Source organism: Cupressus sempervirens, chromosome 3, assembly GCF_028749045.1.
Source record: "Cupressus sempervirens isolate cs-2001-9-10 chromosome 3, ASM2874904v1, whole genome shotgun sequence".
NCBI lineage: Eukaryota > Viridiplantae > Streptophyta > Pinopsida > Cupressales > Cupressaceae > Cupressus > Cupressus sempervirens.
In genome coordinates, this window is record NC_143120.1 from 1,093,253,246 (window position 1) to 1,093,266,751 (window position 13,506).

Here is a 13,506-nt window from a genome sequence, read left to right on the forward strand (position 1 = left end):
GTACAAGTATGATCTATGTTTGCTATTCTGCCAGTGTTGATAGAATTACTACTATGTTGACATCAATGAAAAACACAATCATGAATGCAACATGTCAGTACTACCATATGATCTACAATGCTTAGGATACTCCCCCAAGGTAGTACCATTAGGATTCATGCTAACATGTTTTTCATTGATGTCAACATAGATTTAATTCTATGAAGATTATTAAAGTTATACATGAATATTTAATTTGTGTAGTCAACCGTCAATGAGTTGGATTATGCATAGTCAGTAGTATATTTAGTGATATATAGAGATGTTATAGTTATGAGTGCTGAATTTTTTTTGAAGAAATGTCAGAGTTATGTGATGTTTTCTAGAGGCATCTTTCAAAGAGAGTTTCTAGAAAGTGGGTATTGGTAAATTGATTATATCTTACAACAAAGATAGAATTTGGTTAAGCAGTCTTAGAAGATGGTCAAAGAAATGTTTAGGATTCTATGTTCTAGATGGCAAAAATAGATGTCCATTCTGTGAGGTTTGACAAGACTATTCAAAAGATGTTTCCTGTGAGCTAACTAGAGAAAATGTCTTTAAAGGAAGACTTTAATTGTAATGTAACATGTATTGTAACATCTTAATGTAAATTAGATTATCCTTAAGACCAACTCAATAATTTTTATTAGGACTTGGTATAAAGGAAAGATTATTTCCATAGTTGTACTCATCAGTGAGATCATTTTGTTATGCAAACTTGTAGATCACTAAGATCCAATGTGGATGTTTATTAATGTGAACTTGAATGCGAATCTGGCTCTGAGCAGAGCAGAGATCAATGTTGAGGATTTATTGTGAGCTTCAAAGTAACTTTGGCAAAGGATTTTTTGTTTACTCGATTTAGATCTTGGATATACTTATCCAAAATATTGTCCAATGAAGACTATTTTGAGGCTATTTGGATAGTCAGTTTTGTTGCCATCCTTTCAACTCCTAATAGGGTTAGCACAACTCCTAATAGAGTTGGAATCTTTCAACGTGGATTTAAAGTCTCCTAATAGGGACTCTATATATTGATTATATTTCATTGACTCTTAACAAGATCTATCCTTTCGCAAGGAACTTATATATATAAAAGATTAAAAATAAGAAGCTAGAACGAATATGAGAGGGGGGAAGAAAAGATTGAAAATTTTTGGAAAAAGATGTAGAAGCTTTAAATCTTGCAAAGTTTGGAAGCTTACAAGATCTTTGAAAGTGTGATAAGTTAATATTTTCAAGAAAATCACTAGCTTACAAATAGTCCAAAAGTGCATTGAGGTTCACGAGTTTGCAAAAAGTGAGACATCATAAAGAAAAGGGACAAAAAGTTTACCTTCTAACACAAAATATTTAGTCAAATTTATTTTAAGTAGGAAAAGACAAATTCAAAATTTAAGTGGAAAAGGTGGAAATGAGTACCAATGCCCACATCTACACATGTCACGTACTTATTGGGACCAACCATAGGTCTAGTTATCTATTTAATGATTAAATTTTTGTGCATTAAAGAAAACCATTTATTTTGCAATCATTAAACCCTTGTTATATCATTTCTAGCCTTATATTTAAAGAACTAGATCCAAGGATGAAACCCCTTGGATTCATAAAAGATAGAGATTGAAAAACATTTTTCTAGGATTGGAGAATGAAACTAATTTGGTTTTGTGTGATAATTACATCCTAAGTTTGTGAATGTATTTCATCAATTACAAGGCCAAGGAACTCGAGCAAAAGCACAATAGTAGACCAAAAGAGTATGATTAGAATGACGGTATGATATTCATTCAATATGGATGTAAGTACACCAGGAGTGCCTGTATATAAAGGCCTCTAGAATGCTTCTAGAATGCATAGGAATTATCAACATGATAAGTCATACAACCAGGCACATGTCCACCAGATATGGGTTATCCTCCATTAAGCATAGGAGTAAGTGCGATGATGAGAGGATAAGCCTACAAAGGTGTAGCACACAACATAATGTTGTAGACACCATGTGCTAAATTAGGAGTGCATCTACATGACAACTCATAAGAGTACGCAAACTCCAAAGTGTCTCAACTAAGAGATAATATAATAATGCATAATAATAAAATAATGCATTAACCTAAGTAAAATTAAGTAAAGTGTAATAAGTAAATACTTATTTACACCAACACCCTCCCTTAAGTGCAACTTAGAGGAATGCACTTAAGCTTACGAAAGCTAGGATGAAATGCATGATGGGTCTCAGCTACTAGGCCATGTTAGGCACCCATGTATATAATGAAATGCAATCTCTCATAAATTAGAGAAAGAGGGAAAACCTCATGGGAAAAACCCTCCCCCAAAAAGAGAGATGAAAAAACAAGATGCATGGATGGATGGAGTAATTAAGACCCCCCCATTATGACATACATCAAGTATATATGATAGAGAAATACGAGAAGAACACAATCCCAAAAGAGGAAAAGGTTCCCCACACAAGAGAAGAAGAAGAGAGACAAGGTAGTCTCCCCTCCCCCTCGCCAAATGTAGAGTGCCAATCAGTGATAGCTACTCTGATGTAGAAGTTGATTTAGGACTATTGAATAATGTTCTTCCGCTTTGGAAGAAACAATATCCGAGGTACATAAGAGATGCTTCCCTTGTGTGTAGAAAGAATCTCGATGATCAATGACGCCTCTCAAACCTGCTCAACTATCCCTATGTCAATACTGACTATCGCCCCTTCCAATGCTACTGAAAAGAACAATGTTAGATCTAGCAAGGATGTACGTAGAGCCTATCCCAAAGAATCTATTGTCTCCTAAACTGATATAGAACCTCCTACAATTTTTGTACATAAGTATCCACAATCACATCAACTTGTGAAGATCAATGATGTAGAGAATGGACAAGAGGGTTAGATTGAGCCCTTGCAAAAACTAAAGAAGGATCTTCTTCATCAAAAAAGAGATGTATATTATCAATCATGTCTCCCAAATCTACTATGTATAACTCCACAAACAAACCTAAAATATCTATCAAGAAGTCATCCATTGATGTTGGAGCTAAAAGATGAGGTGTACCCTACTATGTTGGACCTATCACTATAGCAATATATGCATGTGAAATGTGCTGATGTCATGACCTCTCTCTACATCTGTCAATAGGATCCCACATATATAAATTTGTTGAACCACTATTGTTGGTGTCACTATCAGTTTCCACAATGTATGAAGTGTGGAGAGGATTAGATGATAAGCTAGGTGAACTTTCCTCAAAGTGAACATTCCTCTCTATGAAAATATCATGAGTCTTAAGATCCATAAGTCTGTATGCCTTAACACCATCTTCATATATGATGAAAGTACAAGGCCTAGGTGGTGGTGCCTTGCATCCCATAGAAGATATGTTTTCCCATGCTAGACAACTAAAGACTTTGAAGTGACTCACAACTAGTTTTATGCCACACCATGCCTCAAAAGGTGTCTTTCCATCGAAGGCATTATGAGGAGACCTGTTAAGTATGTGATTGGCATTGTTGATTGCTTCGACTTCAAGTGTAGGATCTAGAGACTTGGTTTGTATCATGCAACTTGCCATGGACTTAAGAGTTTGTAACCTCAGCGCTGCAATATCTATCTTTTGCAGATTGAATGCTGGTGGATTCTGAAGATCAATACCCTCGAGTTTGCAAAAGTCTTTAAGTCTTTTGTTCACATATCTACCTTCATTGTCAATCCTCAGAACTTTGATGGCTTTCCTTTATTTCTGTTCAACATGAGTCTTGAAGGCTAGAAACTTGTCCAACACTTCATTCTTGTGATGAAGAAAGTAGACCCAAGTGTAGCATGAAAAGTCATCAATGAAAGTGAGTATGAAGTGACCCTGGCTAATTGATGTCACTGCAAAAGGACCTACTAGTACCATGTGAACCAACTGAAGAACAACTGGTGCTCTTGAAGACTTCCCTTTAGTAAACTTTTCCTCTAGATGGATATTCACTAAACATGTTGAACATTCACCTTGAGAAAATTTGATTGAAGGTAGACCTTTGACCATATTGTTTGAGAAAAGTTGTTGAAGATAGCGGAAGGCAAGATGTCCATACCACTCATGCCATAATTTGATTTGTGGATGATATTGAGTCAACAAAGCATGTGAAGGAGACTTAGGCACAAAGTGGGAGAAAGAATACAACCTTGTGTCATGATTAACTTTCCCAGTACAACCAATGAATCATCTTTGAGAGTGTGCACCATTACTAAATCTAGAAGGAACTCAACTTTATTTCCATCTCCAAGGTGAGTGATTTGGTAAATTGAGAGGAGATTAGAACTTAGGTTAGGAACATAGAGAACATCTTTGAATTCCCCATTTTCTATCTCCACTTGTCCTTTCCCTTCAACTTCCATTTTTGTATTATCTCGTACAAAGATGTGCAGTACCTTGGACTGCTTTAATGAAGAAAAATCTCCTTTTGAAGAACCCATATGATATGAGGCACCTGAGTCAAGAATCCATTCCACTGAAGAACTTGAATTTTCCATGAGTGTTTTCCCTTTGCCCTTTGAATCTAAGAAGAGGATCCTTTCTCCTTATAAACATTAGGTAGTGGAAAATTATGTTTCTTCATGATGTTCGTCAACTCATCAATCTTTTTATGATAACACTCATGTTCTTCATGACCCAATTTCTTGCAGTAGGCACACTTTTTCTTCTCCTTATTATTGTCCCCCTTCTTGTTTGAATTCAAGGAAGACTTGCCTTGTTGATTTGATTATGGTGTTGTCTTTTTTGCATCCTCTTGTGTGTTATTTTTCCACTTCTTCTTCTTGCCCTTTCCTTTATTTGAAGATAGACCAGCTGAATTTTGAGAACCCTCATTATTGGCCACCAATGCTTTTGACTTGGATGACTTGAGAATCCCCATTGATTTCAACATCTTTTCTTCTTCATCCAACTATATAGCATAGTGATCAAAAGACACTTTCTAATAGGTAGACCCTAATGTAGTCTTTGAAGTGTTATAAGAAGAAATAAATGTGGAGTACTTAGATGGCAGCTTATTATGAATGAGATAGATTGGCAAAGGAGTTTTTGTTTACTCGGTTTAGATCTTGGATATGCTTATCTAAAATATTGTCTAGTGAAGACTATTTTGAGGCTATTTGGATAGTGAGTTTCGCTGTGCTCCTTTCAACTCCTAATAGGGTTAGCACAACTCCTAATAGAGCTAGAATCTTTTAACATGGATTTAAAGTCTCCTAACAGGGACTCTATATACTAATTAGATTTCATTGACTCCTAACAAGATCTATCAAGACTTTCACAAGGAACTTGTATATTTTTAAAAAAAGACTAAAAAATAAGAAGCTAGAAAGAATATGAGAGGGGGGAAGAAAATATTGAAAACAATTGGAAAAAGATGTAGAAGCTCTAAATCTTGCGAAGTTTGGAAGCTTACAAGATCTTTGAAAGTGTGATAAGTTAAGATTTTCAAGAAAACCACTAGCTTACAAATAGTCCAAAAGTGCGTTGAGGTTCATGAGTTTGCAAAAAGTGAGACATCATAAAGAAAAGGGACAAAAAGTTTACCTTCTAACACAAAATATTTAGTCAAATTTATTTTAAGTAGGAAATTACAAATTCAAAATTTAAGTGGAAAACGTGAAAACGAGTATTAATGCCCACATCCACACATTTCACGTACTTATTGGGACCAACAATAGGTCTAGTTATCTATTTAATGATTAAATGTTTGTGCATTAACGAAAACCATTTATTTTGCAATCATTAAACCCTTGTTATATCATTTCTAGCCTTATATTTAAAGAACTAGATCCAAGGATGAAACTCCTTGGATTCATAAAAGATAGAGATTGAAAAACATTTTTCTAGGATTGGAGAATGAAACTAATTTGGTTTTGTGTGATAATTACATCCTAAGTTTGTGAATGTATTTCATCAATTACAAGTTCGAGTTGGTATAAATTTAAGAATTATGTAGCTCTTTGTAAGGCTTTTTGTCTAATATATTCACTCTATTGTTGCGGCATATTTTGATATATTCGTATTTAATTGAAAATAAGAAAAGGTTTTGAGGTTTATCCTTTCATCTATTAGCTTCTTTTGTAAAGATGGGTTTTTACTTTTAATGTAAAAAATGGTAAAAAAAAACAATATTTTAAAAAAATTCACTTAAATTGCAAGTCTGCTGAAAATGTATGTATATAATCCATTGGGGTTCTTAGGAAGCCACCTTAATCTGATGCATGCTTAAGTAGTTGGGCCAATTTACTATAGTCATCCATTGCTCGTCATTCTCTTTAAAGAGCATATGCTTAGTTTTATTGATCAAATCATTTTTGTTAGAATGAGGATGATCTCAATAAATACAATCTTCAACCACAATAGAGAGAAATAACTTTGTGTGTTTTGAGATGTTTATTATTGAAGTTCTAACACTTTGATACACTGGAAAATCAATTCATTTGACAATTTTGCCTTTACAACTGGAATCATTCACAAATATCTAAATAATTATGTGTTATGTATAGTGTTGTATAATGACATTTGGGGAATAATTGTACTATGAAAATAATAGCAAAATATAGCTGGCATTATTTAAAATTAAATTATTGAATAAAATTATTTAATAAATATTAACTTTCTATATTCTGAAGTAAAGTAAAACAACTCTTATGTAACCTAGTGTATCTATCTTAAAAAAACATTTACACTTTGTCAACTTCATATACAACAAATTAATTTGAAATAAAATTCGAACAAAATATCTTAATATACATTGGATTTATGTTTCCTAATAATATTATTGGTCATAACAAAATAGAACTAGCACAAATTCAAAAACTACTAAATAAATATAGTAAAATACTTTTTACACTCTTGTGTAAACTTTAGTATATCTACCCACAAATTATCATAATTATTCAACTTTGACAAATCAATTTAGATGATCTCTCCACGTACAATATATAGATATATTCTAAAAGCAAATAATCAATATTTGATATACAATCAAATCTATACTAATTATGTGGCTCCCAACTCCATATCATATATATTTGGTTATTAGTCAATGAAGTAAATATGTATAAAATATTCCTATGTAAACTATAGGATATCTACCCTATAACATTATAATATTCATTTAGCTTTATATACGACAAATTAATTTGAAATAAATACATGGACAACATATCTCTCAACATACAATAAATAGATATCTTCTAAAAGTAAATAGTCAATATTGAATATACAATCATATATGTATTAATTATGTGGCTCCCAACTCCATACCATATATATATTTGATTATTATTATTATTATTAAATTAAGTAGAATATTCATAGGTATATTGTTCCTTTGGACTAGTATTTGAAAATGATTTTAGTAAAGAGATACAATTTACTTAATAGTAATTAATGAATTAGAATATGTATAACTATATTGCACCTTTGAAGTAGCATTTGAAAATGATTTTAGTGAAGAGGTAGGAGATCACGGCACTAAATGAGTATCTATCATTTTAGTTAAGAGATTTGTTAGTGAAGTGTACATGGTTGGAAGTATATAAAAGACGGGAATCTCTCTAATCAATCGACGGACTTTTAATGTGCATAGCGTACAAACTTGTGGCTGCAACGTATTTGACGGAGATATATAAATAAATAAAAAGGAATAATTACCGTCGTATTTGTGTGAAACAGCGCACCCGTGAACGGGAACGGACTAATCTGGTAACCGCCGACGGAAAATATAGTTTCGTATGTCATCCATGGAATACTACCACCATCATGATGATGATGGTCATGATAATGATAATGATGATGATGGTCTTCTTCCAGAGGGATAGAAATATATATATTTTTAAAAAAGTTGACATGGTCTAATTTGACCGTAAGATCTTATTTCGTTTATTTAAATAGTTTTTCTTGTCTAAATGCTTCCACGTTGGGTTCTTAGGTGACGCCTACTTTCAAAACGCATAAAAATATGGGTATATTATTTAGGGGTTGCTTTCAGTGTTTACTCAATTTTAGTGAACATTTTTATCTCTCATTCCACAGGTTTCAGAGGGATGGCGGAATATTTAACTCTCTTTCTCCACGCCGTAACTTGCGGTGCGAGTATTGGTTGGCACATCATTCCATAAAAGAATACAAATTTAGTAGGTAAAATGGTCGATCAAGATAATGTTAATATAAAAAGGAACCCAGATGGAGGGATTAGAATTTGACGGTCACCTCCATCTGTCACATGATTCATTTTTGTAAGTGCTTGGTCATTTCAATATCTTTTATTTCAGATTTGAAGATAAATATAGATTGTTAGTATTTTGTTGTATAAATATTTAGTAATTCTTTTAAATGTAAATATTTAATTAGTCAAAAATTCGCAATTTGTTAGAATTCAAATAGATTGGATTGTGGTAGAGTTTTTAATATTAATATTTCTGATCATAAACAATGATTCATCTTTTTTCTTTATTCGTTTCACTCTCCATCGTGATGATAGATCTGCCCATAAATAATCTGAAAAGTTGATGTTAAAAACTCTTACACAATCGAATTCTATAAAACCAAAACACAATAGAATGTACGTATAAATTGACAATATTAAGTCAATAGCCTATAACACTACGGTAAATTGTGTCTCTCTCAATGGGGAGGTCTTGGGTTCTGTTTAGTGAAGCTTAACATATAATAATAATTAATTTCAACAAAGAATAATGATAAATAATCTAGGCTTCGGCCCACTGCCTATTAAAAAATATATGAATTGATAATATTTGCCTCAAATTTATTTACAATTTTGAAAATTCATATATCATGTAAAATAATATAAATGAGTAATTATATCAAATTTAAAAAGTTTCTAAATTTATATATTGCATATTAATACTGTGAATTGGTAGAAAAAAATTTCGTAGATTTTCACAATTCATAAATAATAACAATTTATAAAATTTGATTGTCTATAGATTTTTGCATCAACGTTTCGAATTACGCTCCATGATCTATCACTAGAATGTGATTCTAAAGTTTATAATTTTTTAACCTTTAATCCATATTTTCAATTTTGAGTCACACTCTATGGTCCATATCAGGATAAAACCAAGCATAAGAGACCGTAAGGAAAACTCAAGCTATCTTATGCTTGGTTTCATCATGATGATGGTCCCAGAGAGTGTGATCGAAATGTCGATGTTAAAAAACTTTACACAAAGTTCCTACATATAATTATTATAGATTGATCGAAAAATCGATGCTAAAAAACTTTACACAAAGTTCTTAGAAATAATTATCATAGCTCATCAATTTTAAACTTGTCATATACGACTCAAAAAGAGAAACCAAACGACCGTCAAATTGCAGACATTGGTGATGGCATGAGAAACGAGAATAGTGTAGGTATGCATGTGAGGCGGGGAAGAGCAACAGCACAACATCCCCTTGGAGTGCTGTTCCCGTGCCCAAGCTTGAAAATAAATATTTTATTATGCCCAACTCTACCCTATGCGATTCAGCGACATGATTACACCTTAAAAGCGAATAATCCCAATAATATCACATGACATGACACGCAGACCGAGGAGAGTGGAGAGGTCAACCTTGCCTGTGCAGGAACGCGGCAAATTGCACTGCCACGCGCTATTCTCTTCTTTTCGCCTCTCTCTTCTGTTTCGAGCCGTTTTTCATCTCAATGGGCTTAAAAAGCAGAAAGATAATCTTGGAGCTGACGGTGCCGCAATTTGTGAGCATATTCGTGTTGCTAAGCAGGGAAGGTTTTGTGGACATGATTCAAATTGTCCGCGTGGTTTGACTCCCCCCGCCATTGACCCAGTTTTTATCTGCTTTTCGCCCTTTCACACACGTACTATTTCTTCTTCTTTTTCTTTTCCCATTTCCATCGCTTCCCCCTTCCTTCCTTCCTTCCTTCCCTCCCTCTGCTGTTGGGATTGTGTGTCTGTGTGTGAATGTTCGATACATCCCGAGGTCGACTCTTCCCGAGGACCAGACAGCCTCCCTTCATTCTAGAATCAATTAGCGCTGGATTCAGATTGGGATTCTCAACTTCTCCGTTCTGGCGTCTCCCTCCTCCACAGCAGCCACCGCGGTAAGATTTCAGATTCAGATTTTCCTTTCACTTCAACGAATGAATGGATTGTTCCTCTTCCTCTTCCTCTTCTTCTGATTCTTGTGCATTTGGATTGCTCTTATTTGTCTGAACTTTGATTTTGATTCGTGTGGGGGTGAAATTGGGGTTGTGGTTTTTCTGCCATGGATGGAGCAGGGAGTGCAAAACAGAAGAGACAACCCGGTGCCGTGTGTAGCACGTAAAGCATATACATCTACTAGCCGACAAGAGTGGCGGCCTGAAATTCTGCGCATAATCTGCTTCCAACTCTCACTGATTGCTGTGCGAATTGCTTCGATCTGATTCATTTCTCTCAAAACCCTAGACACGAGCTTTCATGGGCACCCCACAACGGACAGTTGCAGACGGCCCGATTCATCCATGGGTGGAGGGCAAATAAATTGTGGGTACACACAGAATCAGTAATCTCTACAATAAAGTGTGGAAAGCAAGTGGCCCCTAGTCCATCTCTCATCGAGTTTGGGTCAGTACTGTACGTGTTCTCACCTTTTTTTTCTAGAAAGACCTCGTATTTCTTTCCTCCCTTGTGTTCATATTGCTATAGCTTCTGCAGAGAGGAGTAAGTATATAGAGCACTAGTGGTCCGATGAATGACAACACACCTGAAGGAAGCAGTATGTGGAAATACGCAGGAGAGTTCTCGTCAGGTCCCATGGTGATGCCGAAGCAGGAGAGCAGCACAATTACTGATCAAACCGCTGGCGCCTCGGCTGCTTCTTCCTCCAATCCGGGCAGTACTCATGCCGTTTTCGAGCCATACACGCCCCAATTGGGGGGGTGGAACAACATGGACGGGGATTACATGAGCAAAGTGATGCTGGACGTGGAGGATCTTCAGGCGGGGCTCGAATCTCCTTACATGATGAGCTTCACGCACTGGCTCCAAGCCGGAATGCACATGGGCGACGCAGACTACTCCGCCGCTCTATCCAGATCCGTGCTCAATCCATACCCGAATCACGATCTCATGCAACCTGATCATCATAATCTCAATAACAACGACTCCAATTCGGTGTCCTGCCTGCAGAGCTCAACGACGTCCACCGATTTCACTCGCGAGGCCCAGGCGGGGGGGCGATCCGGAGAGACTTCCACGGTTCCCAGCACGCCCAATTCTTCCATCTCCACTTCCTCCAGCGAGGGACACGACGAGCAGCAGCAGCAGCAGCAACAGCAACCCACAAAAGCAGCAACCACGCCTGTCGAATCCCACAACGCCGACTCTACTCCGGCCGACAAGCAGATCGACTCGTCTAAGAAACAACAGTAAGTATATACAGTCTCTACATTGCAGCCCTTTCTTTTCTGAGAAACCTGTGCTGATTGAAGATGGGCAATGCAGAAACAGGCCGAGGAAGAAGGGGCAGAAGCGAAGCCGCGAGCCCAGATTCGCGTTCATGACGAAGAGCGATGTTGATAATCTGGAGGACGGGTACAGATGGCGCAAGTATGGCCAGAAAGCCGTCAAGAACAGCCCCCATCCAAGGTAAAAAACTCTCTCTGAATCTGTCTTCGCCATTAAAACTATGAGTTTTGGGGGCACTAGAAGGTCGTTGATTGATGGAACATGTGCAGGAGTTACTACCGGTGCACAAACAACAAGTGCTCGGTGAAGAAGAGAGTGGAACGCTCTTCAGAAGACCCGAGCATCGTCATCACCACCTATGAAGGACAGCATTCTCATCATAGCCCTGCCATGTTGCGTGGGGCATCATCCAGTGTAGAATCCCACCACCCACATTCACATTCACATTTGCATCCCCATTCTCATTCACAATCGCAATTTTTATTAGATGAGCAGAGATTGAGCTGTCCCTTCCCCCAAACGCCATTCATATTCCCAACCCCAATCATGACCCCTCAACAACAGGTCCCAGCTGCTCCCCCCACTAACTTCATCTCCCCACATCCTCACCATTTTTCAATCAACCCACCTCCACGTCCTCACTACCCTTCCCAAATAGACCATGGTTTGCTAGAGGACATCCTTGCACCTCCTGGAATGCGCAAAAACTGAGACTCCTTCATTCAATATTCATTCATGCCTGTGCCTGCACTAATCTTCTTTTCTGCGCTCATCTTGCTCCTTTTTATTGTAGATATATGGCGACAAGACCCACTTGGGTGGACTCGGAGTGATCAAATCAAAGGTTGGATGGATGGATGGATTACATGAGGCTTCAGTGCATTGTATGCCATGAGAAGTTTTATTAAGCGTTGAGATTAGTGCATGTATAGAACGAGTACTCTGATCATGTATCTCTCTGGCTAAGCCTTGTATGTCTCTGGTCATTGCCCATTTTTTCTATAAAAAAAAAGGTTACATTCAATAATCCTGATAAATCATTCAAACGCCCTCAAAGCATGAGTACACTATAATGGAAATACAGCTTTATGTTCAATGCTGCCTTTGTCTCTCATTTTGCACTGCACCACAAGTTATATTGATATCTGCTGCACTGAATTGATACCAATTGGATTTGCAAATTGCAATTGAATCGTTTTCTTCATAATTCCTTTTTCAATCCATCGTTATATGCCTAACCTCTCAATTTGGCCACAGGGATCGGGCGAAAGGAATTCTTGTCATAAAAAATGTTACAGTTGAAGTAGTGATTTATCTTGTCTTGAATGCCTGCAACTTTGTATATTTATTTCAATTGATGTGTATATTGTATGTATTTACTACATCTATGCAGTTTTATAGTAATTTAATACTTTAATTGATCATAGAACAATATGTATTTTCTTTCTATTCAAAGCATTGAGTATTGAATTTGGTTTGTCATTGAAGATAGAAGATTTCCATAATCTATGAATTGTTCAGTTGTGTTTCTGGTCTGATGTTGTGTGCAAATTTTTTATCGTCAATGTTTTGGATCATACTCCATGATCCATTGTTGGAATAAGAATGCAGAATAGATTATAGATCATCACAAAACTATGTCTACAAGTTTAAGTAGAATATTTTTTCTGTACAATTTTCACCAGTATCTTGCTGCTTCCATTGTCTGAGCACAGTAGATAATTTCTGATCTCTTGATTAGGCCATCGATGAAAACATTTCCAACCAAATGCAGAAAGCCAAAGTGATAAGTATTTCCCTGGCCGCAGAAGAGTTTTGAGCTTTTAAAGTCTTATGAGAAAGAATGTCTCTTTCGCCGCTACTGTTTCCAAACAAAGAGATTGGAAAGGTGACAGCTCAACTTGATTTAAATGTGAGCGTGATGGAAATGATGTTTCCAAGGCTTCTGTTGAAGTTTTTAAAAAAAATCTATTTTAATAGGGCATGAGAATGTAAGGCGTGGATTCATTCCCAAGAGGTTGTAGTG

At 36.2% G+C, this 13,506-nt stretch overlaps 1 protein-coding gene across 4 annotated transcripts; it reads left to right on the top strand.

The window, feature by feature from the left end:
- Positions 1-9,741: 9,741 nt before the first annotated feature.
- LOC149570587 (uncharacterized) lies at positions 9,742-12,576 on the top strand. Of its 4 annotated transcripts, none has more exons than XM_089823169.1 (5): positions 9,742-10,132; positions 10,310-10,637; positions 10,728-11,440; positions 11,517-11,660; positions 11,750-12,576. In XM_089823169.1, exons 3-5 carry the CDS (start codon positions 10,761-10,763, stop codon positions 12,189-12,191), a joined length of 1,266 nt encoding a protein of 421 aa, XP_089679295.1. In that variant the 5' UTR covers positions 9,742-10,132; positions 10,310-10,637; positions 10,728-10,760; the 3' UTR covers positions 12,192-12,576. The 4 variants fall into 4 exon arrangements, with proteins under 4 accessions (XP_089679295.1, XP_089679296.1, XP_089679298.1 ...); XM_089823170.1 differs by having other exon boundaries at positions 9,890-10,132; positions 10,310-10,646; XM_089823172.1 differs by having other exon boundaries at positions 9,995-10,132; positions 10,310-10,646; positions 10,807-11,440.
- The last annotated feature ends 930 nt before the right edge of the window (positions 12,577-13,506 follow it).

Bases quoted from the DNA above. Each gene is read 5' to 3' on its own strand.
- LOC149570587 (XM_089823169.1), top strand. From the start codon at position 10,761: ATGAATGACAACACACCTGAAGGAAGCAGTATGTGGAAATACGCAGGA. The intron at 11,441-11,516 runs GTAAGTATATAC...TGGGCAATGCAG, and splicing joins GACTCGTCTAAGAAACAACA to AAACAGGCCGAGGAAGAAGG. The intron at 11,661-11,749 runs GTAAAAAACTCT...GAACATGTGCAG, and splicing joins AAGAACAGCCCCCATCCAAG to GAGTTACTACCGGTGCACAA.